Source organism: Bubalus kerabau, chromosome 10 (assembly GCF_029407905.1).
Source record: "Bubalus kerabau isolate K-KA32 ecotype Philippines breed swamp buffalo chromosome 10, PCC_UOA_SB_1v2, whole genome shotgun sequence".
NCBI lineage: Eukaryota > Metazoa > Chordata > Mammalia > Artiodactyla > Bovidae > Bubalus > Bubalus kerabau.
This window is the reverse complement of record NC_073633.1, coordinates 18,940,964-18,967,152: the sequence shown is the minus strand read 5'-3', so window position 1 is coordinate 18,967,152 and position 26,189 is coordinate 18,940,964. Positions and strand designations below refer to the sequence as shown.

At 47.9% G+C, this 26,189-nt stretch overlaps 1 protein-coding gene across 2 annotated transcripts in view; it reads right to left on the bottom strand.

The window, feature by feature from the left end:
• Positions 1 to 519: 519 nt before the first annotated feature.
• Positions 520 to 26,189, bottom strand: part of MAP2K5 (mitogen-activated protein kinase kinase 5) — a 266,322-nt gene continuing 240,652 nt past the window's right edge. For both annotated transcript variants that reach the window (XM_055536809.1, XM_055536807.1), the window contains one exon: positions 520 to 978. In XM_055536809.1, the coding sequence (XP_055392784.1) occupies positions 874 to 978 (105 nt within the window). In that variant the 3' untranslated portion in view covers positions 520 to 873. The remainder of the gene's footprint in view (positions 979 to 26,189) is intronic.

Sequence of the window (26,189 nt, the reverse complement as noted above, 5' to 3'; positions counted from 1 at the left end):
ACCTGGCGGGTGGTTGAGAGCATTACTTGACAGGATGGCTCTGAATGGCCCGAGGTGAGTGAGCCGTGCTGAGGGTGGGGTCCAGGGCAGTGGGGGCCGACTCGCTGTGGAGAGGAGCTGGGGACGGGGCTGGGGTGGGAGGGAAAAGGGTGCCTCTGAGAACCACCCCAGCCCTTTTCCAGCTCTGGGTCTCCTTCACTCACGGTTCCAGCTCAGATCACTGTGTTGGAGCCAGAGTTGGAGCCGGGACTGCTTGGCTCTCGAGGGTGAGGACAAACTCCAGCCCAGCAATGGCGCAGGGTGGGTGCTGGCTGGGCCACTCTGTGCCAGGTGGCTTGGTTCAGGGACCTCCACACCTCAGTTTTTAACCTGTCAAATGGGTTGGTCTGCGAGCCTCCTCAGAGAACTGGAGGAAGCACATTGGGGGAGGGGCTGGCAATAACACCCCCCCCCCCAACCCCGCTCCCAGCGCTGCGTGGGCAACAGACACTCTGTGCAGCATGGCTCTTACAGGGGGAGGCGGTTACAAAGCAGTAATACTTTTATTCCCATCAGGGATGCTGACTGGGCCCGACCTTTTACAAAGAAGATGGTTAGGAAGAAGAAAGGGGGGCCAGGGTGTAGGGGCCTCTGTTTTTGATGCCCCAAGCCCTCCACCCAAACCCTGCCAGTCAGGCTTCCAGACCCGAGGCGGGCGAGGGCTGGCTCTGCAGGGCGGGCCACCCTTGAGGGCTCCCTAGGCAAAGCCATCCGCCAGCAGCGTCGAAGGTGAGTCCAGCAAAGCTCTTTCGGTGCGGACAGCAAACGGAGAAGGCGCAGCAGGTGGGTCTTCCCCTTGGTGACCAGTCCTGAGCTCGCAGCGTCCACCCAGCCTCAGGGGGGGCCCTGCTGGCTCCGCCTCTCCTCCAGCGCCCTGCACACCCACATGGACACCACGGTGGCGTTTCCGTCATTGAACTGCACGATGAACGGGTGGCCCTGTGGGCAAGAGGAGGAAGCTGTGACAGCCATTCCCTGGACTTTGCACGTCACCTGTTCACAGCCTTCCTCAACAGCCCTGTGAGGTGAGGGCAGCTTCAGTCCCATTTTATAGCCTTGATCACTGAGGCCCAAGGCAGAGCAGTCTGGAGCCTGTCTGGAGCACTTGCTGCAGCCCTCACATTCTACCTTCTCCTTAAACTCCAACCAGCCTCGAAGGTCCCCCAGGGTATGAACCTGTCTTAATTCCACACAGCCTGGCAGTTCCTCGGCCCAGCGTCATTCCCAACAGCTGGCAGGCAAGGCCGGGCACCAGAGCCGCCAGCGTTCCAGTCCAGTTGCTGCCCAGAAACCAGAGAATCATCTTGCCAGGGCCTACGTCAAGCCCAGTTTTCTTTTGTTTCAAGCTCTCCTATGAACAAGCCACAGTCTATGTGTGGAGGGAAGGCAAAGTGTCGGGGGTGCGGGGGCAGGAGGGATGCGCTGGCTCCTGCTGAGCAGCTGGGGGCTGGGGAGCAGACTCTGGAGTACAGCTGCCTCGGGCTCTCACTGCTTACCCACAGTCAGTCCTCCCTGCTGTCCAGGAGACAAGATCCCTCCTGATGATCTTAGGGTCTCCTTGGGAGTTCCCAGGAATGGTCAGAAAAAAGCAGGGGCAGCCACGGGTGGAAGGAAAACTGCAAAGCCTTCTCCTCTTCCCCAAGGGCTTGTCTGTTAAGCAGTGCTCGCGTGGCAGTGTCCTCCCCTACCAAACTCTGTAGCTCGAGACTCAGGGAGCCACGGCGGGCGAGCAGAGAGAATGGGGGCTCCCACACCCCCCAGCTCCTTTTCTCCCTCTGGCTTCAGCTCTCCAGCTCCAGCTGCCCTGCTCCGCCTGTTCTGAGCCCTTCTTAGGTGCCCTCTCCCCCGCAACCCCCACCGCCCTCCACCAGGCTGGGCTTTCCAGGCAGCTTTCCCTATGAGCTCATCAGGAGGCACTGGGTGGGGGCTTGGATGCCCAGACCCCATGTCTGCAGGAGCAGTCAAAGCCCAGGCTAGGGGAGGGAAGGGGGTTGCTTGGTCAGCCCCGAGATGTCCCTGGGACAGAAGAAGAACCTCCAGGCTTCCAGCCCAGCTGACACCATGCCCCTTGCCCGGTTTTCCCAGTTTGGGCAGGAAAACCCGCCTCTGGAGCACCCTGTGTGGGGCCAGCTCACAGGCACCGGGAACAGTGTCAAAGGTGCAGGGAGGAAGGGAGTTCGGCTTAGAGGGTGCCAAGGCACCCAGGGCAGAGGCTCACCAAGATCACAGTGGAGCTGGGCCTGCAGCCCCGCCTGGCACCTTCTGTGATCTGCCTGTGGCTCCCAACACACCTGCAGGGTCCCCCAAGGGAGCAGGTGCCCCTGCAGACTGCAGCTGGGGAAGGGGGTGGGAAGTCAGGTTGGGTGGGCATCCCCCCAGGCCACACAAGCCTGAGCGGGGGCTGAGGCAGGAGAGCCCAGGTGGGACTCTCTTGTGGCTCTCATATGTTCCCCCCCCATATATATAATCCCGCCTCATGTATGCCTGCCTAAATCAGCGCCCAGATAGAAGGAATTCTTCCTGAAGTCAGCAAGCACGTTTCCTTTTCAGGAGGCTCAGAGAAGGCGACCTTGTGCCCTTCTGAAGAACAAAGGGAGACGCTATGCTCAGGAGCCGATGGGCCCCTCCCCTGCAGCCCGGGGTGCACAGTGTCACTTTCCCAGAATGCCGGGTGACTTTGGGGGCCATATGCTGCATCTCTGCTATCATCTGTTCAGGAGCAAGCAGAGCGGAACTGCAGGAGGGGAGAGGGGAGCGTTCTTCCAGTTACAGCAAGGCTGAGGGCTGCGCTGCAGGAAGCATTTCACCCAGGTGTCCCGGGAGGCGGACGAGGAGAGGGTGGGCATCCACCGCTTTGGTGCAGATTCTGCCCCCTTCCTCTCTGACCCCCACCCCCTGGCTGGGACGGGACCCCCATCTCCTGTGTACCCCTGGGGCTTTACACCAGCCTGTACGGCAGAGACTGAGACAAGTGGTTTTGTCCCCAGCTACTGTTGATGGGTTTGGGGGGATAAGAAGAGGAATCATAGAGGGAGAAAGAAAGGAGAGACACAGAGATGGAGGGGAGACCCCAGCCTCTCCACGCAGCCTGGGCTGTGACAGGTGAACTTGGGAACTGGAGACTGCCTGGTCCACCACGTGACTGGATGCGCTGAGACAGCCAGGACGTGGGGAGTGAGAGCGTGGAGAGTTGTCCAGAGGAAACCGGAGCAGAGGCGGCACTGGGAACGCGAGAGATCACGGCAGTCTGGGGGCATTTCTGCCTGCAGGGTCCAAGAGTATCTCAAGGTCTGGGGGGGAGGCGCTAAAGCACACAGGTGGGCATGATAATCTCCACTTTGCAGATGAGGAAACAGGCCACAGGCTCATGGTTGACCTGTTCCGGCTCCCAGAGCTGTGACTGGATCACAAGTCTCTGAAACCCAAACCTACTGTCTGGGGCTTTTCCTGGGCTGCCTTGGGGTAGGCAGACATTGAGAGTCAATTCCTCCTTGCCAGATTTCTGCCACGGGATTCAGGCCTGTCTGACCAGAGGGGACTGAGACTGCAGGTCCTGACCCCTGGGAGAGTGGGGTCAGGGTGGTAGGTCCCTCTTACTTGACTCTGCCCTCCCATCAGCCCTGGGTGGGAAGCAGGGTAAGTACACCATAACCCCACTTTACAGAAGAGGAAACTGAGCCCTGGAGGGAACATGACTCGTTAAGTGCTAGGGCTTTTGGTTGCTCCTCTGGTACATTCTCAGGGCTGGACCCCAGCCCCTGTGACCCTGCCAGCGTGTGGGCTCCTTTCCTCCCTACCAGGTAGCAGACGCTCCTCCAGCCCCAGACGTGCACGAAGCAGGTATTCCTCATGAGTTTAATGAGCAAACAAAAGCTGATGGACGATGCTGGGAAAAAGCATGAAGATCACTCTGCCACCCTTAGGGGCCTCAGTTCCTAGGTAGCTCCTGACAGGCCCGAGCAGGTGCCTGCAACCACCAGAAGCCTGGAGGTGGATGGAAACTGCACACTGGTTAATAGCGAGTCCGGCACCCGGGACTGAGCGCCGTGTGCCAGGCCTTGCCAAGAGCTTAGTCCCAATTCTCCCACCAGATCCCCAAGCTCACTGCGGAGGTGCACATGGCCACCTGGCAGATGAGGACACAGACACTCAGGGACCTGTGTGAAGTCACGGAAGCCAGGGCTGGGCTGGAAGCACCACCTGGGTCTCTGGACGCCAGATGCCATGCTCAGGACCGCATGCTCTCCTACACCTATGGCATGAGGGCTGCCCTCACAGGCCCCTCCTGGGGTTTCCGTGTGCCCCCTGCACCACACCCTCTGCAGTACCTGGGTAAAGGCACACCCCGCCCCCCTCTCCCAGGCAGAGGAATCCAGACACGGACAAGTTCTCCAGCTCCCTCGGGCTACCAGGACCAACAGGAGCATGGCGTGGCCCACCCCCTGCTGCCAGAACATCCACACGCTGCTCGTTGAGAGCATCTTCCACCCACGGTGACCGTCCCAGACACCCAGACCTCTGCTGCCCGCACAGTGTGTGTGTGAGCGGTCACTCTGCAGGCCGGAGCCCCGGAGAAGCTCACTGGCCTCCATACCAGGCAATGGGAGCCACTCTCATTTCCCGGATTCTCTCAGGGCTGATTGCAACCATTAAACTGGCGAGGGCTGAGGTAAAATGGACCACAAACTCCGCCACAGAAGATGGAGGCATAATGAAGGGGAGAGGATGGGACCGCGAGAGGCAGGATGGACCCCAGGGTGGGGCACAGCGGAGGGGGAGAGACGGGTCAACGACAAGCAAAGCCAGCGAGTTGCTGGGTGCGGACCTCCCACCACTGGGCAGATGGTGCTCCGGCAGCAACTCGTGACGAGAAACCAGAACACGAGGCGGTCTAGCACCCCCTCCTCCACCTGGGCACTAGCGTCCAGGGCTTCGCTCGAGTTTGGCCCTCGACTTTGGTAATAACGGCCTAAACTTTTGCCCACTCGTGTCATCATGATGAGACGCTTTCCTGATGACTAACAGCATGACCCTCCCTCTATGGACAGCCCTCCATGCTTCTGCCAGAGGGGACAGGGAGAGGAGGGGTCCGGGTGCCTACCGCACGGGCACGAGGTGGACGTTTCGAACCTGCTGCGGTGAAGGGCAGCCTGAGGCTGACATGTCTGGACTCCCAGGCCACTGCTCATTCACTGACACTTTGCTCTGTGACATCTGTTGGGCTTCAAGTTTCTTCCCAAATAGGAATTTACTCCACTGGGGTCTCCACACTTTGTTCCCTTGAATAACTTCCTAGAGAACTCTGTGCATGTGAATCATGCAATGCCTTGCTGGTGTGGCTGCCACTCTGCCACAGTGCTGGCAGGTAGCAGGTCCTCCATTAGCCGTGGGCCTGTGGCAGGTCAAGAATCCAATGTGGGAGGCCTGGGTTCGATCCCTGGGTCAGGAAGATCCCCCGGAGAAGGGAATGGCAACCCATTCCTGGATTCTTGCCTGGAGAATCCCATGGACAGCGGAGCCTGGTGGGCTACAGTCCATGGGGCCACAAGAGTCAGACACGACTGAAGTGACTAACATGCCGTTGCAGGAAACAGTGACCTGCCTGTCCTCTCTGCCTGCATATGGTCACCGAGCCCCTGCTGTGGGCCAGGCCTGGGTTGCCTAAAATGGCCCTGAAGCCACCCAGCACCCTGTTTACAGACAAAGGAGACCAAGATGCCAACAGACACGACCTGAGCTAAGGTCACAGAGCTAGAAAGTGGCAAAGCTAAGGGCTGAACCCAGAACGGTGTTCTGCCATGAAGACACATCACTCTGCTCACTGAGGTTGGGCACAGTGAGTTTTAAATCCCTACTTTTTAAAAGAATATATGGAACAATATTATTTTTTATTATTATATATTTTATTAACCCCTTGAATAAGTTACCAAAGGAGGTACTGGGTTCCCTCCACCCCCTATAACAACCCAGGCTTTATTTGTAGGAATGGGATAATAAATTCTGTGCCTGTTCATTTTTATGGTATATTATTTTTAACTGGGGCTTCCCTGATGGCTCAGTTGGTAAACAATCCGCCTGCAATGCAGGAGACCCCAGTTTGATTTCTGGGTCGGGAAGATCCACTGGAGAAGGGATAGGCTACCCACTCCAGTATTCTTGGGCTTCCCTTGTGGCTCAGCTGGTAAAGAATCCACATGCAATGCTGGAGACCTGGGTTTGATCCCTGGGTTGGGAAGATCCCCTGGAGAAGGGAAAGGCTACCCACTCCAGTTTTCTGGCCTGGAGAATTCCGTGGACTTAACTGGTAATTTTTAACGGACAAACTAAAAAGAGAGTGGCAAAAAAAGGCAAACAGTGTCCTCCCTGATCCAAGTTGTATCAGGCACTTCTCATCAAGTAATTTATTTATTACTCCGCAAGTCTATTTATTGAGTATTACTTTAGGCCTGTTCTATAGACGGGAAGCTAAGGCACAGAAAGACTAAGGACTCTCTGCCCAGGGCCAGGGTGCGTGCACGTGGCCCTGTCCCTGGAGCCGTGTCCTCAGCCATCACACTGTCCTTCCTCACCAGCACCAGGGCTGGATGGTGGCGCCCACTCTGCAGGACAGCCAGCCATCAGAGCAGGCACCGGGGGTCTGCGTGACAACCCCAGCCCACCCGGTTCTCTGCTCCTTCTCTGTGGGTCTAGCTTCTAGGGAAGCAGCAAAATGAAGACCCGGAATTTGGAAGAAATTTTCTAGAGCTACAGAGACCACACCCTAGAGAAAAAGTGAAAGTGAAAGTCACTCAGTTGGGTCCGACTCTTTGTGACCTCACAGACTATACAGTCCATGGAATTCTCCAGGCTCCCTCATTGCGGGTGGATTCTTTACCAGCTGAGCCACAAGGGAAGCCCAAGAATACTGGAGTGGGTGGCCTATCCCTTCTCCAGTGGATCTTCCCGACCCAGGAATCAAACCGGGGTCTCCTGCATTGCAGGTGGATTCTTCACCAACTGAGCTATCAGGGAAGTGCCCCCTTAGAGATAAGGGCAGCAATAATAAACAGGATGTGTGGCAGCAGACTGCACCCCACACCTAAGATCTACTCTGTGAGGCCTTTATTCCTGTCTCCTCTCGAGGGGCGCCATCTCTTCTGGAACAAGTGCACACACTTGTTCTGCTGTGTGTTATCAACATTTGAGCCCACCTTATCCTAGCATGAGACTGGAAGCCTCAAGAACGTGCGGTGCTGATCACTGAGGAACCACTAGAAGTTAGCTGGATTGACAGGTACGTTATACTGCTTCCCAGGAGCCTGGTGCTAGGTTGGGAAGTGCAGCAGGTTGGGTGGGCAGGCCTGGGGAGAAGGCTCCACAAGCTGAGGCTGCTCTGGACTCCCCAGACCATAGGGCTTTTCTTTCTCTAGAGGAGCCCCAGGCCAACCAGGCACGTCCTGGCCCACCAAGGATGCTGCACAGGGCACAACACCAAGGATCCAGGAGTTAGTTCAAGCAAGTAAACCACCTCCTCTCCTCCCACCAAAAAGCAAGCCAGCCCAGCTCAAGTACAAAGCCCAGGTAAGTCCAAAATGAAGAGCCCAACGTGAGCCACAGGACCAGTGCAGCCATTAGGCAGGCCCTGTAAGCGGTGATCTGAGGGGCCAGAGGGCCGTCCGGTCACTGCACCGCCCATCACGTCACCTTCCTGCTCTGGGCTTGCTGGCCGTACTCGAAGGCTCCCTGTATTTCCCTTTAGGATCCAGCCCTCGTGGCAGGGGTAACACTTCAGTCCCTTAAATTATGGAGAAGCGGTGGGAGGGGGTGGGACCTCAGAGACCAGCAGGGCCATAGAGGGTGAGCTGTGTTGGGGTTTCCACAGTTTGATTCAAATCATTAAGATATTTTAAGCTATATTTGTTTTTAAAAAACTAATTAAAAATAACATATACACTCAACTATCTTCAAGTCTTCAATGCTACCTGGAATACTGGCCGTGTGTTACTCAACACTGTGATGGTAACTGATCTTCTATAGCTCCTCAGACAGGTGGTCTTGTTAGATCTTGTTAGATCGGTGCATATTACTGACTGCTAATATATGCGCTGATGCCTAGGAAGGCTGGGCTGGTGCACTGGGCACCTGAAAGAACTCAGGGCCCTGACGTCCACTTACAGGAGCCAGTGCACTGAGCCTACAGAGCATGTCAGCCCATGGCCGGGCACACGATGCCCAACCGGGGTGTGGCTCAAGCCTTCCAGTGGTGTCAGCTCCTACAGGCTTTGAATCCCTCTTCTCTGGCCTGTAGACTTATTGTAAGCAATTCATATGAACAGCAGCTAGCTACTGTCAGCAACTAAACTCTAACACTTTTCTGCTATTCCTTTTTTAAGCTTCTACATAGGTTTAAAAGATGCCTAAGCTGGGAGGACAGTTGGGGGAGTCTGGATTTCCTTGATATGAGGCTCCTGAGACAGTGTCAGAGATAAGTGGGATGCTGATGCAGATACTAGACTGCAACCATCACCTATGACCCCAGTTCTCAGATTTTTGTGTCCTTCAAGGGAGGTCTCATGCCTTTATAAAGAGGTGCCTTTAATGAATACTAACACATTGATGGAGAAGGCAATGCCACCCCATTCCAGTACTCTTGCCTGGAAAATCCAATGGATGGAGGAGCCTGGTAGGCTGCAGTCCATGGGGTCGCGAAGAGTCAGACACGACTGAGCGACTTCCCTTTCACTTTTCACTTTCATGCATTGGAGAAGGAAATGGCAACCCACCCCAGTGTTCTTGCCTGGAAAATCCCAGGGACGGGGGAGCCTGGTGGGCTGCCGTCTATGGGGTTGCACAGAGTCGGACGCGACTAACGCAACTTTGCAGCAGCAGCAGCAACACATTCATGCTAAAAAAAAAAAAAAAGCTACTTTTCCCCTATATTAATAAAGAGATACTGCATTAGTTTTACACAATAAAAAGCATTCCACTGCTAAAGATTCAAAACTAGCAATCTAATCCCTACTTACCCTGGAGACAACTTCAGATTAGAGAAGTTAAACAACTTTTGGAAAAATGCACACTGTCCAATGTCTACTAAACTGCTGACAAGGGCAGGGCAGTGGGCAAGCCTATATAATATTAATTTTTTTTTAAGAATTTTTTTTTGATGTGGACCATTTTTAAAGTCATTATTGAATTTGTTACAGTACTGCTTCTATTTCATGTTTTGTGTTTTGGCCATGAGGCATGTAGGATCTTAGCTCCTTGACCAGGGACTGAACCTGCCCCCTGCACTGCAAGGTGAAGTCTTAACCACTGGACCCCAGGGAATCCCTAGTATTAATTAGTGTACATGAGACAATAAGTCACGCTCCTCCTGAGGGTCTGCTTCCTTCAGGGCGGGTGTGCCTGCACTAATCAACAGGTGGTGTCTGGGACGAAGGTGGCCAGGACTGAGGCTGCAGTAGGGGGTGCAGGGGAGGCTCCCCAGGAATGACTCGGCAGGAAGAAGCTGAGGCATCACCATAGCATCTGCCCCCACGTCGGGTAAGGCAAGGGGCCCTGGCCTGAGTCAGTGGGCCTCCTCTCGCCAGCCCGGGAGTCTTGGAGGCTTGGGCAAGGCCACGATGGCCTCACTTATAGAAGAGAAAATGCTCCAGGGCACCTCCATTTCCTTGGCTTCATCATCCCACATGGAGGGACTTGTGTTGTCTTTATACTTCTCCGCCCTATCCCCGGGGAGGAGGAGGAGGAGTCAGGCTGGCGGGAAGTACGCAGCAGGCCCAGCCCAGGGGTCTCCTGCCCACAGGAGGACTGGGTTCTGGCCTGCCTTCTTCTGGCGAGCTCCCAGGCAGGCTCCAGACTGCTGTTCACCTCTGATGGAGCTCTGTGGGAAATTCCCAGCAAGGCCCAGCACATCAGCACAGCCTTTGACTCAGATTGCATAGAAGGAGAGCTGATGCTTCCTTTCTGCCATTTCCTGAGTCTTATTTCTCAGCTGGGTTTGAACATGGGGAGGCTGCTGGCTGGCCTTGTCACCCTACTGAATATCTCTGCTCCCTCTGCCTCCGGGCTGGGGTAGGAAACTGCCTGAGTGCAGACAGGCTTCCCAGACACACACTGAGTAGCGTGATGGGAGGCTACTATGCTTCCATGTAGAATACACCTGGGGGAGTGGCAGTGAGGTGAAGGTGTGAGCCTTGCCTGTCAGCTCGTGTGGAATCTCACCGTCTGCCTAGCCTGGCTTACCTGGGCCAATGCCCCGCTGCAAAGCTCTCAGAGGCAAGGCGTTGGTCCTGAGACTGTGCTTTCTCAGCCTCTGATTCCTAAAGCTGGGGGTGCAGGTTCCCTTCTAGCCTTTAATTTTCTTTGAAATGAAGAAATGATCCTCAGCGGTGACATGCCATTTCAATCACCCTTCCTGAGTTTATTCTTCACAAATACCACGGAAATAGATGTTTCTTTCCAAATATTCAATTATTAGCAGCAAACTGCTTACCTCTAGCCACCCTAGACTGTACATGAGGCACCTAAGGGGGTCAAGGTGAGATCTGCTTTCACCTGAGCAGATCTATGTGTTCCTACGCAGGGTAATTGGCCAGGAAATGGCCCATCGAGAGGGCAAGGTGTTTCCAGAGGCTCCGCCAGTCATTCTAGGGCCTATGCTGACAGGGCAGCCCCAGGACCAGAGCAGTGGGTGGAGGAGAGGGCACAGGGAAACTGCAGCGGGCCACTGTGAAGGGAAAGGAGCGGGGAGGTGTGTGTGTGCCAGCACCCGGGAGTTTATGTTGGAGGAAGTGGATCCATGTGGGTGGCAGAAGGGTGCCCCCTGCCCATCTAGAGGGGTTGTGGTGGCTGCCCTGTAGAGAACTCAGACAAGATGGGTGAGCAGGAAGAGCAGGGAGCATGCTGGCTATCCCAGTCAGTCTCGGGCTGAGCAGATACCCAGAGAAGTCAGGACCGGAGGATGCCAGAGGGAGAGTGGGGTTCTTGCTCCAATAATGCTGAGGCCTCCTATCTGAGAGGCTGATTCTGCAGCAGGTCCAAGCAGTGAATAGGGTGGCCAATTACAGGCGTCTGGATGCTCAGGGTTTGTCTTCTGGTGTGATGGGCTGCGTGGTGGCGGTTTACAGACACAGCGCTCAAAAGGATGGTTCCCTCCTGTCCTCTTTTGTTCTTACCTTTTGAGATTTGATGTTTAAACTCTGTGACCTTGGCTCTCTCTGTGTATATATGCATATGTGGGCATGTGAGTGGGCAGAGGGGAGGGAAGAGACAGCAAGTTCCACCACAATTTCTGGCACAGAGTGGGGAGCTCAGTGAGCTTGTTGAACAAAACAGAATGGACTGATTCTGACAGTGAGAGAATGAAGAGATGGGGAGAGACCAAGCCTAAATGTCCTCCCGCTACAATATCCCAGTCAAGGAACATTTTACCAAAACCATAACAGATGAATTTGTAAGAAAGGAAATCTGCAAGTGCCAAAAATGAAGAGGAAATGGAAAACCTCTTCAGTAAGGGTGCGAGTTGAGGTCTTGTGGCCCTAAGGGAGGCTATCAGTTCCAGGAATGCAGTACCTGGAAAGTGTAATACTAAGTGGAAACAGGAGACAAAGTCCAGCTGGGGAGCTGGCCTAGGACCCTGGGCAAAGCTGGGACTGCAGAAAGTCTGCCCATCAGCAAAGGGGATGCTGTGTAAGGTGACTCTGAGCCTTGTGCACTTTGGGGTCCTATGTACCACTGTTCTGGTCTGAGAACACAAGGCTGATTAACCTAACATAACATTGATATTGATCTAGCAATACTCTGGAGTATCTCTCAGGAACAAATGAAAAAACATTCTGAGGCAATACTTCTGGAATGCAATCATTGCCACAGCAATAAGCCTCATTCAGAATGAGCTTACAATAAAAATTCTAAAACACGTGAGCAAACAATTAGGCATGGACAAGAGTCAGCAGACACAACATGCAGGAAGATTACAGCTCTCAGAACCAAGGTGATAGAAAATAATTGGAAAGAAAATGCAAAACAATGTACAGCTGAAAAGACTAAAGACATAAAAGAAGTTGAAACACTAAGAACAAGAGATTATGAAAAAGAGAAGAGAGATTTGAAAAAGAATCAAATATAACTTATAGAAATAACACGTGTAGTGAGTGGGAAAAACAAAAGAAACTCTCCATAGAGGAGCCAGACAGCAAGCTGAATACAGCTGAGGAGAGACTTAGCAAGCTGGAAGAATGGTCTGAGAAAAGTATCCAAAGCACTACTCAGAACTGACAGATAAGCAAAAAATAATTTTTTAATGTGAAAGAGAGAGACCCAGAGGAAAGAATGAGAAGAGACGAGACACAGTGGCAGATGGGAAATATTCAAAGAGACAACATCGGAAAATTTTGAGAACTGATGAAAGATATGAATTTTCAGATTCAAAAATCAAAATGATCTCCAAGTAGAATAACTATACAGAAATCTATACCTAGACAAATTGTGGGGAAACTGCAGAACACCAGGAACAGAGATGGGAAAAGCCCCCAGAGAGAAAGACCATGGCAACTGGGCAGCCAGCAGATTCTCACCACCTAGTGGAGCAGCCTGGAGAAGGAAATGGCAACCCACTCCGGTGGAGAATTTTTGGAGACCTGCCTGGAGAATTCCGTGGACAGAGGAGCCTGGTGGGCTGCTGTCCATGGGGTCGCACAGAGTCGGACATGACTGAAGTGACTTAGTATGCATTCATGCACTGGAGAAGGAAATGGCAATGCACTCCAGTATTCTTGCCTGGAGAATCCCAGGGACAGAGGAGCCTGGTGGGCTGCCATCTATGGGGTTGCACAGAGTCGGACATGACTGAAGCGACTTAGAAGCAGCAGCAGCATGGAGAATCCAGATGAAAACAGAGTCAAGGCTCTGGGGAAACTGTCAATCTAAACTCTTAAATCCAATTGAACTAACAATCAAGAGTTAGGGCAGAACTTCCCTAGAAGTCCAGTAGTTAGAATTTTGAGCTTTCACTGCTGAGGACTGGGTTTAATCTCTGGTTCAGGAACTAAGATCCTATAAGCTGTGAAGTGCAGCTCCCCCCCAACCCCAAAAAAAGAGGGCAAAGTGAAGATAATCCTAGAACAAAAGACAGAACTCTTAATGTACTTCCAAAAGGAAAAGAAACTTCAGGAGGAGGAAGTAGGATGCAACAGGAATAGGAACAGATAACTGGTAAACACATGGATAAGTATCAACAGGTATTGATTATACAAAATGAGAACAAGAGTAATGACTAACTGCGAAGACCTAAAAACAAGACGCCAATGAAATCCTGGACATGAAAGAAGAAGGGACTGATCAGAAATTCTTAGTCTCCTTATATTCGGTGGAGTAAAACTGTGGTTGAGGCTGCTAGCTGCCTGTCAATATCCATTCCTCCTTTTTCCTTAGTGATATGAATCCTAAGTTTAGTAAGGAACAGAGTTGATGTTTGGCAGAAACCAACAAAATTCTATAAAGCAATTATCCTTCAGTTAAAAAATAAATAAATTTAAATTAAAACAAAACAAAACAAACACCACAACGGGAAAGCACACACACAGAGGAACAGCGTCACCCAGCAAAGCAACCGCAGGCCCAGCCTCCCCGGCAGCTCGCTTTTGGCCAATGCCACGGAAGCCCATAAGCGTGTGCTGATCCGCAGATCTGTCCTTAAACAAAGGAGTGTTTTGACCACTCTTCCTCATTCCTGTTGGCTAGAGCTCAAATGCCCCTTGACTAGAAAGGAACTGCCAACTAATCTGGGATACGTCCTGCCTGTCTTTATATGTGTGGGGAATATCCTGCTGTCATATTTAAGCTGTTGTTTATTTTAATCACATGCAGTTAAAGCCAATTCTACCTAATATAAAGGTTAGGAGACTGAACCTAAAGCTGAATATTGTCGGGAAGGGGGTATATTTAGTGATTAACCTTTAGGCTTTGCTAAATTAAGTGAGAAACTTGGGGATAACCATTACAAGGCTAGAAATAGAATACAGTATCTAAACCGATGGGAAGACTAAAAAGAAAGAAAAAAAATTAATCTAATAGAGTAAAGAAAGGAGAAAAAAGAAGTCAGAAAAGCATTGTAGAGAGAAAAGTACAAAACAGAAGAGTAGAAAAAAAATTTAGGTGTATCAATAAGCAATAAATATAAATGATTAAACTAATGAATTAAAAGAGAGTCAGATAAAATTAAAGACATCAATAGCAAAAGGCAGAGATTCATTTAAAACAAAAGAACACAGAAATAATGAAAACAAAGGGGCAGGAAAACATGTAGCAGATGAATACTAACCAAAAGAAGATTGCATATGTATATTAATATCAGACAAAAATAAAACTTAAAATATACTAGAGGTAAAGAGAGTCACTACATAAAGATAAAAGAAACCTTTTAAAATGAAGATATAGCATGTTGACACAGGCACCTAACATCACCACCTTAAAGAAAGAACTGACAAAATTGCAAGGAGAAGCAAAACCACACTAATAGTGGGAGACTAACACGGCTCTCTCAGTAATTGAGAGATGAAGCAGGTAGAAAATTAGTAAGGACACAAAATATGTAAGTAACGCAATTCACAAATTCATAAAGAATGTAAAAAGGACACTTCATTCAACAATTAAGAGAATTACATTCCTTTTAAGCAAAGAGAGTACAGTGAAAAAAAACCACAGTGTAGTAACCACAGGTATTTCAACAAGTAACAAAGGTCTTTGTTATTTTGGTTGATATTTTATAATCATGCTCTCTGACCATGGTGCACAAAAAGAAGACAACAATCACAAGATAACAAAACAACACTGAGTATGTGCAAACAAAAATACTTCTACATAACTCATGGGTCAAAAAAGAAATCCCAGTTGTAACTGAGAATTACTTAGAAATGAATGACAATGAAAATACTATACATAAATATTTGTGGAATGCGAGTAAAGTAATGTATAGTTTTACATGGATATGTTAAGGAAAAAAAGATTGGAAATTTATGAGTTAAGTCAGTAAATTATAAATGGAACAAAAAGTAAATCCAAAGAAAACATAAAACAGCAGTAATAAAGAACACAAAAGAATTAGACATTAAAGAGATGATCAAATCAATAAAATACTGGTTCTTTAAAAAGGTTAGTAAAATAGACTAACCTCTGATAAAACTGGTAAAGAGAGAACAGAAGCAAACATCATTAGGGAATAAAAAAATGGTACATGCCCATAAATGCAGGAAAAAATTTAAAATAGTAAGGGCATACCTTATGAATGATATGAGACCAACATCGCTGAAAATGTAGCATCATGGCTCCCCAGGAGGGAGAGGAGAGAGGGGAGAGGAGGTGTGAGGTGGTGCTGGGGGCAGTGGGCAGGGTGGTGGTGCTGGTGATCTGGAGGTGTCAACAAGTATTGGCAAATAGTCACCCTGGTAGGTTGTGAGCCCTGATATCACACTTCAAACTTTTAAAATGATTCCTATCTATTGCTTCATCTGATTTCAAGAAACATCCAATTAAGTAAAGGTGCTACCAAAATCCATCTCAGTAACAGCTTCTAGCTTCTCAGGAAGGAAAAACAACCTTTCACACAAAGACTGAACCTAAAGTGGAGATTTTTTGATGTTATCAAACCAACAAAATACCTTAAGGAAAAACTGCTAACGACACCCGATATTGAACTTTGGGGTAGATAACTATAACTGAAGGGCCATCTTTTTTTTTTTTTTTAAGGCTTCCAGCTATGATACCCCAGTTATCTGAGCTTCATTCAATTCAGTAGACAGTGTTGCTGCTGAGGTGAGTGGAACCAGGGTACTGGCTGGGGCAGCCCTTTTGGAAAATCTGAAATAAAAGCCTAACAAAGGGCAAAGTCACCAGGCCCAGCCTATAATACAGGATCGAAAATTCCTAGTTACTCCAGAGGTTCTGCTTTCAGCAACCGTTTTCTGAAACTGCCCCCTCCTTTTTTTTTTTTTCCTAATGAAAATCCACAAAAAGGAAACAAGCCATTTGAAAATTCTGATCATTTTGTGTCCTGGCAGCAAATAAAAATCATCAATAGAACTCGCTTTTAGCCTTGAGCAATATTTTCTAAAACAAAACACAAAGAACCTGTGGTACTTAACTATTCTGTTATTGATTTACTGTGGTTTGCAAGGTAATGTTGAAGAAAATTAAACGTATGGAAGGCTGAAATGCGTTTTCTGAGGTGGTGAGCAGGGTAGCCTGTGTTTTCTGAGGCGGTGTCGCTGGTCATGCGCAGAATGAACGACTAAGGGAGCGCACTTCATCTGATTACAAATAAGCTGAAGAAGTTCGTTGCCGCAGAGCTTTATGAAACCAAAGTCCATTTTCACTGTTGAGAAGGACAAAGTTATTTAGTTGCAAGCTTGCTTCTTCTGCTAGTTATGCTCCAGTGTACAGGGAGACTTCCATCAAATCCAATATGGATGTATTGAGTGGCTTCTGTGGGTCTGACTCTAAATCTGGTTTTTAAAGTCTAAGGATTCCCCTTTGGCACATTCATGGCTTATTAGGTCCCCAGGGCTTCCCTTGTGGCTCAGCTGGTAAAGAATCCGCCTGCAATGTGGGAGACATGGGTTCAGTCCCTGGGTTGGGAAGATCCCCTGGAGAAGGGAAAGGTTACCCACTCCAGTATTCTGGCCTGAAGAATTCCATGGGCTGTATAGTCCATGGGGTTGCAAAAGAGTAAGACACAACTGAACGACTTTCCCTTTCATTTCACTTTCAAAAAAACAAACAAAAAAAAACCTTCAACAAATAATAATTCAAAACAATTTTATGCTAATTACTGATTCAAGAGCAACGTGGTCATATTGTTTCAAACTTCAGCATTCACATGCAATCTTACGGAGCAGTGTATTTCCTGTTTAGCGAAATGGCCTGTTTTCGAATCTGGAGGCACTTTACATACCTACAGGGCACTGTAAATTTGACTCCCTTACTTAAGACTAAGAATCTGAAAGTTACATTAAAACTTGAACGCTTTACTTTCAGTTAGCCCCTCAAGGCTTTACTTAGTCCGTTCTCTTGCAGTTTAGACTACTAATGCTAACACACATAGCATCTGGTTTCTCAATCTAAAGCACAAAATAAACAGACAAATAGAGGAAGAGCTGAGAGCTGTTAGAAAGGGAACAAGGCAGGAGTACTAAGTGACCTCTATTAGCAACACTACACAGCAAAAACGAAACCAAGGAACCAACGTGGGATCAACCAGGGCAAGGACAATGGCCCTCCACATGTTAATATCAGGAGACGCTAGGACAGCAGAATACAGCCAATGACTGTTCATGAAGACGGTCTAAGAACATTTTCTAAAAAGCAAACCCTGAGGCACATAATCCATTTAAGAGGACAGGGAAGTGTACAATACATTTAAAACCTCTTGCCTGTAATCTTTCAGTTATCTGAATAATTTCCTTTATTTGGAGGTGCTCATTTATGGAAAGTGGTGAATAGGAGCCTTGCTGCCCTTTGCATTTTGGAAGGTCAGGATTAAACAGGGAAAAGCTCGCACTCTGGCTGCCTTTCAGTAGCACCGTGTGACGTCACCAGGCAGACAAGCCTTCAGAACCTCTGAACTCAGTAAAGACATATGGGGCCACTTAGGGCCCAAGTTTATCTTGGCTTCCTTTGGAGCAAGTTTGATTACTTCTAAGATTTATGGTCAAAGTGGAAGGGAAAAAACATACCTCACAGAGCAGATTTATAACCTCATCTTGTTTTTATAATAACATTAGGGATGACATCCTATGACAGAATCTTGGAATGACTGCAGGGAGACTTGGAAACTCAGTGAGAAGTTTTATATTTTGGGGGTTTGGAGCATTTTGTACTTCCAGGGGTCAGGGAGGAAAGGACCAGGGAAATGAGCCAGGGAGAGAGTCAGAGGGTGAGTGTCAGCTGGTCTAATTTTCTGTGTCAACTCTGAAAATTAGATAAACAATGACAAACCAGGCTTTTTAAATGAACATGTCACTTCTGGTTTTCTTGATACAAGGTAACATTTTTCAAGTCCTGGTAGCCCTAAAGACAGATTTAACCCCTGAGAGGTTTCTGTAAGTGTTCTAAAGCACCCACATCGAAACAAAAGGCTGAGTCCAACCCTATCACCCTTAAAAGAAAAACTAATTATCCTTGAAAGTTAAATACTCTTCTTCTAACAATTAAGGGGATTATGCCTAGAGCCAAAGGTCCAGCCTTCTACTGGACAGCCTTAGCAACTTTTCTTCCTTTCAGTCATCATCTTGGCTCTCCAGGCCAGCTCCACCCCTCAACATGGTCCTTTGATCTTTCAAACAGTGTTCTAAGCAGGGACTGGTTCCTTGCACCAACTCAGGGGAGCACAGACTGTTCTGGGTCCCCTGCTCCTATGTTATGAAGACATGGGGTAGGAGAACCGCTCTGGCCTACAATTTGGCTGTAACAAGCTCCCTGGTGGGGAGACGAAAGATCAGTGAATCTTTAATAGCTGCCCTCAGTGGCTTTGCTCTAAGGATATTTATTCAGTTGGAACATGTTGATTTGGAGAGAAAAATAAGTATAAATATAATTAGCAGCATCTGAGTAGAGTTTTTCACTCCACAAAGCGCTTTCAACCTCATCATCTAGTTCACATGTCACAGTAACGCCATGAAGTCCCAGGGAGGCATTCGTGTCATTATCTACTTGTGGATTTGAAAACTAGGTTCAGAGAAGTTGAGTGATCTGGCTAAGGTGGCGTTGGGATCTGAACTGGACATCAGCTCCAAAGCCTGTGCTTTTTGTTAGGTTTGTTAATATGTTTTGTTACATTATAATATATGACAACAGCAATATAACAGCCAATGGTTGTGAGCACCTATCCCATGTCAGATACTAGCCAGGTGTTTTCATTTACAGTATTTCCTACGATCTCCAGTCACCTGTCAGAAGAGACGTGGGCCTACTTTACAGCAAAGATACCGATGCTCCTAGGTGGTAAGCCCTGCGCTTCAGGCTGAAGTCTCAACACTGGCTGGAACCCAGGTTCTTGGACTTCATATTCTTTCCCCACACTCTAGAGCTTGCAGCAACAACCCCCCACCCTGCCACCCCCGACCTCCTGCATTCCATACAAAGCACATGTGCCATGGTCCGCCCTGGATCAAAGTACAGAACAGGTCTTTTAAGGTTCTCTGACCCCAGCCTTGCCTCATCCCTGAATTCTAATGTCTTTTTCCTTTCTGAGGTAGTAGAGTCTCCTTTTCTAAAGTGTCCCAAGGTTCAAAACTACCTCTGCTGCCAGCTTACTGTTGAGAAGGAAACTATCTGATTACACCCACTCACAGGATGGTATGAATAACTGATAAGAGCATTGGGGCTATATGCATTTGAAAAGAGAACACCTGCCCCAGTCCAGCTGCATCTCTGATCTCTCAGGTGATAAGAGTTCTGGGTGTGAGGAGCTCTGTCTATGTGGGCAGGTAATTTCCCTGTGGTTTCCAGGGGCCTGTGAAGTTCACTCTCCATCATGCAGCTTTTCCCCCTCGCTCTGGGAACTCTGTGCTCTGTACAACAAGGAGAACATCACCAACTGCACAGGAAGGCCATGGTCTGCCCTGGACATCAGGAAGGCTGTGTGTAGGAAATGCCCAGCACAGAGGCTATGCTGGAAACAGCTCTATAGTCGTGACTATCAGTGGCCTGGACTTGTTTTTTTCTAAGGACATTTTTGCAATACCTAACACGTGCTCAGTGCTAAGTCTGGAAGACCGAGACCGGCTCTCCTGACAGCTGCACACGGTGTGGGTGGACAGGCAGAGGGGGTCTGGCTCTCCATGTAGGAAGGACTCGCACCACTCACTGAGCTGCTCCTCTCCTGAGCCTCAGGCCTAAAGACCCAACTTGCTCCCTCATTTAAAACGGGAATGAGCTGACTTCCCTGAGCTCAGAATTGCATGTAACTAAAACACAAAACAGAAAAAAGGAAACCCAACTGTTGCACTCGTGCACAGCCTATAGACAAGACGGCAGTGCCCTCAGACAGCATTTCAAATACAGTTTATTAGTGTGTGATATGAAAAGGGTATTTTTATTGCATGATATAATGCAATGGGACCTTGGGCGCTCTGTGGAAAGACCTCACACTCAGAAGTGTAATGAACCCATAGTCCCCAAAACATTATACTGTACATTAACCTATCATTAATGGCACGTTAGGGCTAGGGGCATTGCACGCTTGCTGGTCAGGGCTCCATCAGGGCAGTGTTGAGAAAACCGCACAGTCTTCCCAGGCTTAAAGCAAATAGAGAAAATAAATTTTCCTGATGTCTACAGGCAGCTTTAACGGAAGTTCAATCCCAGCTCTGCCTTGCAATTTCCAAGACTGCTTTCTTAAGAGAGGAAGATGCACAATTGAACAAAAGAAGGAAACGAGCCTTCTGCAGTTCACCCACAGCTATATGCTCCATAACCCCAATGTGGGCTAGACAAGGTCACAAGCAGAGGGCGCCTCTGGTAGCAGTGCAGAAGCTGCCTGCGGGACACTCAGGCCAGAACCTCAGTCTCCAGAGGCAGAAGGGATCTTGGCGACTGTGCGCCTAACTCCCTCGCTCTCTAGATGGGGGAAATCAAGGCTCAAAAAGATAAAGGAAGAGACAACCTATCCAAAAGAAAAATGCGCACAGTATGTGAAAAAAATACTGATGGCCAATAAACATGAAAAAAACCTTCATGCTTAATAAAAAGAATGCAAATGAAAACAATTGAATATCATTTATCACTGATCAGATAGATGAAGATTAATGTCTAATACTTTAGTAGCAAAAGAGGTGAATGCTCAGTTGTGTCCAACTCTTGGCGATCCCATGGACTGTAGCCTGCCAGGCTCCTCTGTCCATGGAATTCTCGAGGCAAGAATATTGGAGTGGGCAGCCATTCCCTTCTCCAGGGGATCTTCCTGACCCAGGGATAGGACCCACATCTGCATCACAGGTGGATTCTTTTTTTTTTTTTTTACAGGTGGATTCTTTACTGCTGGGCCACCTGGGAAGCTCCGAAAGAGGTGAGGGGGAATTGCAATTCTCATATCCATTTTGTAAAGGCATATGTATATATATAGAAAGATGGTCACCAGCTTAACAGCAAGTGTCTGGAAATCACCAAAATGTTTTATGGCAGAGTCCTGGTTAAATAAATATGAAACATCTATATAATGGAACACCATGCAGCATAAAACAGAATGAGGCAGACTTTCATGTGATATGGAAAGATCTCAGATCTCAAAGATATAAGCAAAAAAGTAAGGTACAGAACAATAAAATTAATAATTCTTGAAGGACACACAAATTACTATTAATAGTGCTTAATTCTGGAGAGTGGGGCTGAGGGTGTATTTTGCATCCTTCTGTACTCTTTGAATTTTTAAACAATTTTAACACTAGTTTTAGAAAGTCAATGATGAGAGCAGGAGCAAACATTTTGGGGGAATTTATTTCCTAACTTCTATGCTAAGTGATTTATGCACTTTATCTTGTCTGGGTTTTCACACACAAGAAAGCAGTAATTTGGTCACTATTATCCCTTTCTATAAGGGCTTCCCTCGTGGCTCAGATAGTAAAGAAGCTGCCTGCAATGAAGGAGATCTGGGTTTCATCCCTTGTTTGGGAAGATTCCCTGGAGAAGGGAATGGCAACCTACTCCAGTATTCTTTTTTTTATTTTATTTTATTTTTAAACTTCAAACACTGTATTAGTTTTGCCAAACATCAAAACGAATCCACCACAGGTATACATGTGCTCCCCATCCTGAACCCTCCTCCCTCCTCCCTCCAGTATTCTTGCCTAGAGAATTCCATGGACAGAGGAGCCTGGCGGGCTACAACAGTCCTTGGGGTCACAAAGAGTCAGACATGACTGAGCGACTAACACACACACATCCCTTTCTGTAATGTGGGGACTGAAGTTTTGAGGGATAAAATAATCTGTTCAAGGTGACCTTATTGCCCATCTACTTTCAATAATGAAACAGTATTTGTAAAACAGAGAAAAATCTTTCCAGATTCTGATGCTGCCCATGACCACCTTCCTGGGGAAAGCTGGGAAAGCTTGCCTTACCCTACCTGTGGTCAGGGAGGAAGGCAAGACAAAACGACTGCTGACTTTGAGATGGAATTGAGTTTCTGGAAATATCTAGTCTCCATATCACAAAAGGAGATGGGCTGAGGGACCCTAGGCTACCCACACTGTTCAAGTAAACAACGCTTGGCAACCAGGGCTTGAACACATGAAGGGAAGTATTTCCCCAATTAAACATGAAACAACTTCAAAGGAAACCCAGCAGGCACTTCATGAATGAAGGGGCAGCTGTCTGAGACCAGCAGAATCGCAAGGCGAGAGCGGGGGCCAGGAAGGAGGGGGCAACGCCACACCTTGGGACTCTGTGAGGAATCGCGACGCTGCTTCAGAAGTTTGCTCTGTTTTCCCTTTCCTCCATTCTCCCCAATAAAAGAGTCTTGTTATTGTTGGATAACAGACTTTGCAGCAACATTTTAAAATGCTAGATTTTATTTGTCCTAGGGTCTGCCAACACACACTGTAATTAAAATGTTGATTAGTAAACAGTTTAAATATATGACAGACAATGCAGTTAAAGCCTACAGTTAGGTCAATATGTGATTGAGATTTGCCATTTAAAAAATCTCATTTAAATTTTGCATACATTAATCACTACCATACTTCAAGGTTCTGATATCCACCTGACTACAATATTAAAATAAAACTTGCTGCCCCAGGGAAATCCTACTTATTCTTAATTGTTTCAAGGCTTTGATGGGCTTTTAATCTAAGATTAATTTATGCAATTTTAAATAACTCTTCTTATGATTAATAAGCTTGAAAATTAAAAGGAGTCTAAAGCAATTATAATGAGCATTTGGTCATAACCTCATTAGAAGAAGGAGTGAAGGATACAGCTCTGGAATTCTTACAAGACTACAATTTAAGGTTACTTTTAGAGAAGTCAAACGTAGTTCCTGAAATTGCAAAGGCAGGTTAGCAAAGGTCACTGTTAAAATGACGGCTAGCTAGATTAGCATACTAATGATTTTCTCTGATAGTGACAGAAAGGACACTGAAAAGAAGATGCAGAAAGAGAGACAAATGACATGCTGCCAAGAAGCCACAGGCTCTGAACTGGGTTTCCTGTTATTCTGGCTGGAGAACTTCATGGAATTTCAGAAAGAGAAAGGGGATTAGAACATCCCTATTTATAAATCAGTTTCAGCAAGAGAGTCTGGTCCACATGGAGCAAGCAGAGATCAGTCCTCTGTAGCCTGTTTGCCTGTTGTGCTGGGGTCACTGCCTTGCCTTGGATAGCAAGGAGATCAAACCAGTCAATCCTAAAGGAAACCAACCCAGAATACTCATTGGATGCTGAAGCTCCAATATTTTGACCATGTGATGTGAAGAGCTGACTCACTGGAAAAGACCCTGATGCTGGGAAAGATTAAGGGTAGGAGGAGAAAGGGACAACAGAGGATGAGATAGTTGGATGGCATCACTGATTCAATGGACATGAACTTGGGCAAAAACTCTGGAGACAGTGAGGGACAGGGAGGCCTGGTGTGCTGCAGTCCATGGGGTCATAAAGAGTTGGACAGGACTTGGCGACTGAACAATGACAACACTGCCTTGCCTAAGAACTAACAACGGCTTCCTGCGGCTGCAACTCCTCACTGTGTGCAAAGCCCTTCCGGAGCTGGCTCTCCGCTGAGCCACCCCTTCCTTTACAAAAAAAATTTGTTTTTTATGTGACCCATTTTTAAAGTTTTTATTGAATTTGTTATAATATTGTTTCTGTTTGGGATTATTTTTTGGCTGCGAGGCATATGTGATCTTAGCTCCCTGACTAGGGATCCTGCATGCTCTGCATTGGAAGGTAACGTCTTAACCGCTGGACCGTCAGGGATGTCCAGAACCACCATTTTAAAATTTCTATTTTCAAACAAATCCTACAGGTCTGGCCGGAGCTGAGATGTGTCCTTTGCCCACCCTCAGCCACCGTGTCATGAGCCCTTGCCCCAGCAGGCACATCAGCAGCACACAGCCCACTCCGCATTTTCTAGATGTCTCCTCTGGGTGTGTCCAGTCTGCTCCTTGAAGATCTGGATGTTTCTTACATTTCTTTTGAGCCCATCACAGCACCTCACAGACAGCACATTCTTGTTACTTAACTGTTTCATAATAATCCCTCCAACAAGATGTTCATAATACTGATACTAGAGGACTCACACAGAAAGTTAAGGCTTTATAATGACTGGGGAAGAACAACTCACAGAGATCTGTCTATCCCTAGCTCAGTTCAGTTCAGTCACTCAGTCGTGTCCAACTCTTTGCGACCCTATGAATCGCAGCACGCCAGGCCTCCCTGTCAATCACCAACTCCTGGAGTTCACTCAAACTCATGTCCATCAAGTCGGTGATGCCATCCAGCCATCTCATCCTCTGTTGTCCCCTTCTCCACCTGCCCCCAATCCCTCCCAGCATCAGAGTCTTTTCCAATGACTCAACTCTTCGCATGAGATGGCCTATTGGAGTTCAGCCTCAGCATCAGTCCTTCCAATGAACACCCAGCACTGATCTCCTTTAGGATGGACTGGTTGGATCTCCTTGCAGTCCAAGGGACTCGCAAGAGTCTCCTCCAGCACCATAGTTCAAAAGCATCAATTCTTCGGTGCTGAGCTTTCTTTACAGTCCAACTCTCACATCCACACATAACCACTGGAAAAACCATAGCCTTGACTAGATGGACCTTTGTTGGCAAAGTAATATCTCTGCTTTCCAATATGCTATCTAGGTTGGTCATAACTTTCCTTCCAAGGAGTAAGCATCTTTTAATTTCATGGCTGCAATCATCATCTGCAGTGATTTTTGGAGCCCAAAAAAATAAAGTTTGACAGTGTTTCCACTGTTTCCCAATCTATTTCCCATGAAGTAATGAAACCAGATTGAGAAGAGCTACCCCATGTCCGAGGTCAGGGGAGGCAGCCGAGAGAAGCAACCTCACATCCAAGGAGCGGTGGCTGCGTGGGCGCAGGAGGGCCGAGAGGAGCTACTCCATGTTCAAGGTCAGGAGGGGTGACCTTGTCCAAGGTAAGGAGCAGCGGCTGCGCTTTGCTGGAGCAGCCGTGAAGAGATACCCCACGTCCAAGGTAAGAGAAACCTAAGTGAGACAGTAGGTGTTGTGAGAGGGCATTAGAGGGCAGACACACTGAAACCATACTCACAGAAAACTAGTCAATCTAATCACACTAGGACCACAGCCTTGTCTAACTCAGTGAAACTAAGCCATGCTGTGTGGGGCCACCCAAGACAGACGGGTCATGGTGGAGAGGTCTCACAGAATGTGGTCCACTGGAGAAGGGAATGGCAAACTACTTCAGCAGTCTTGCCTTGAGAACCCCATGAACAGTATGAAAAGGCAAAATGATAGGATACTGAAGGAGGAACTCCCCAGGTCGGTAGGTGCCCAATATGCTACTGGAGATCAGTGGAGAAATAACTCCAGAAAGAATGAAGGGATGGAGCCAAAGCAAAAACAATACTCAGTCGTGGATGTGACTGGTGATAGAAGCAAGGTCTGATGATGTAAAGAGCAATATTGCATAGGAACTTGGAATGTTAGGTCCATGAATCAAGGCAAATTGGAAGTGGTCAAACATGAGATGGCAAGAGTGAACGTTGACATTCTAGGAATCAGTGAACTAAAATGGACTGGAATGGGTAAATTTAACTCAGATGACCATTGTATCTACTACTGTGGGCAGGAATCCCTTAGAAGAAATGGAGTAGCCATCATGGTCAACAAAAGAGTCTGAAATGCAGTACTTGGATGCAATCTCAAAAATGACAGAGTGATCTCTGTTCATTTGCAAAGGCAAACCATTCAGTATCACAGTGATCCAAGCCTATGCCCCAACCAGTAACGCTGAAGAAGCTGAAGTTGAACAGTTCTATGAAGACCTACAAGACCTTTTAGAACTAACACCCAAAAAAGATCTCCTTTTCATTATAGGGGAGTGGAATGCAAAAGTAGGAAGTCAAGAAACACCTGGAGTAACAGGCAAATTTGGCCTTGGAATATGGAATGAAGCAGGGCAAAGGCTAAAA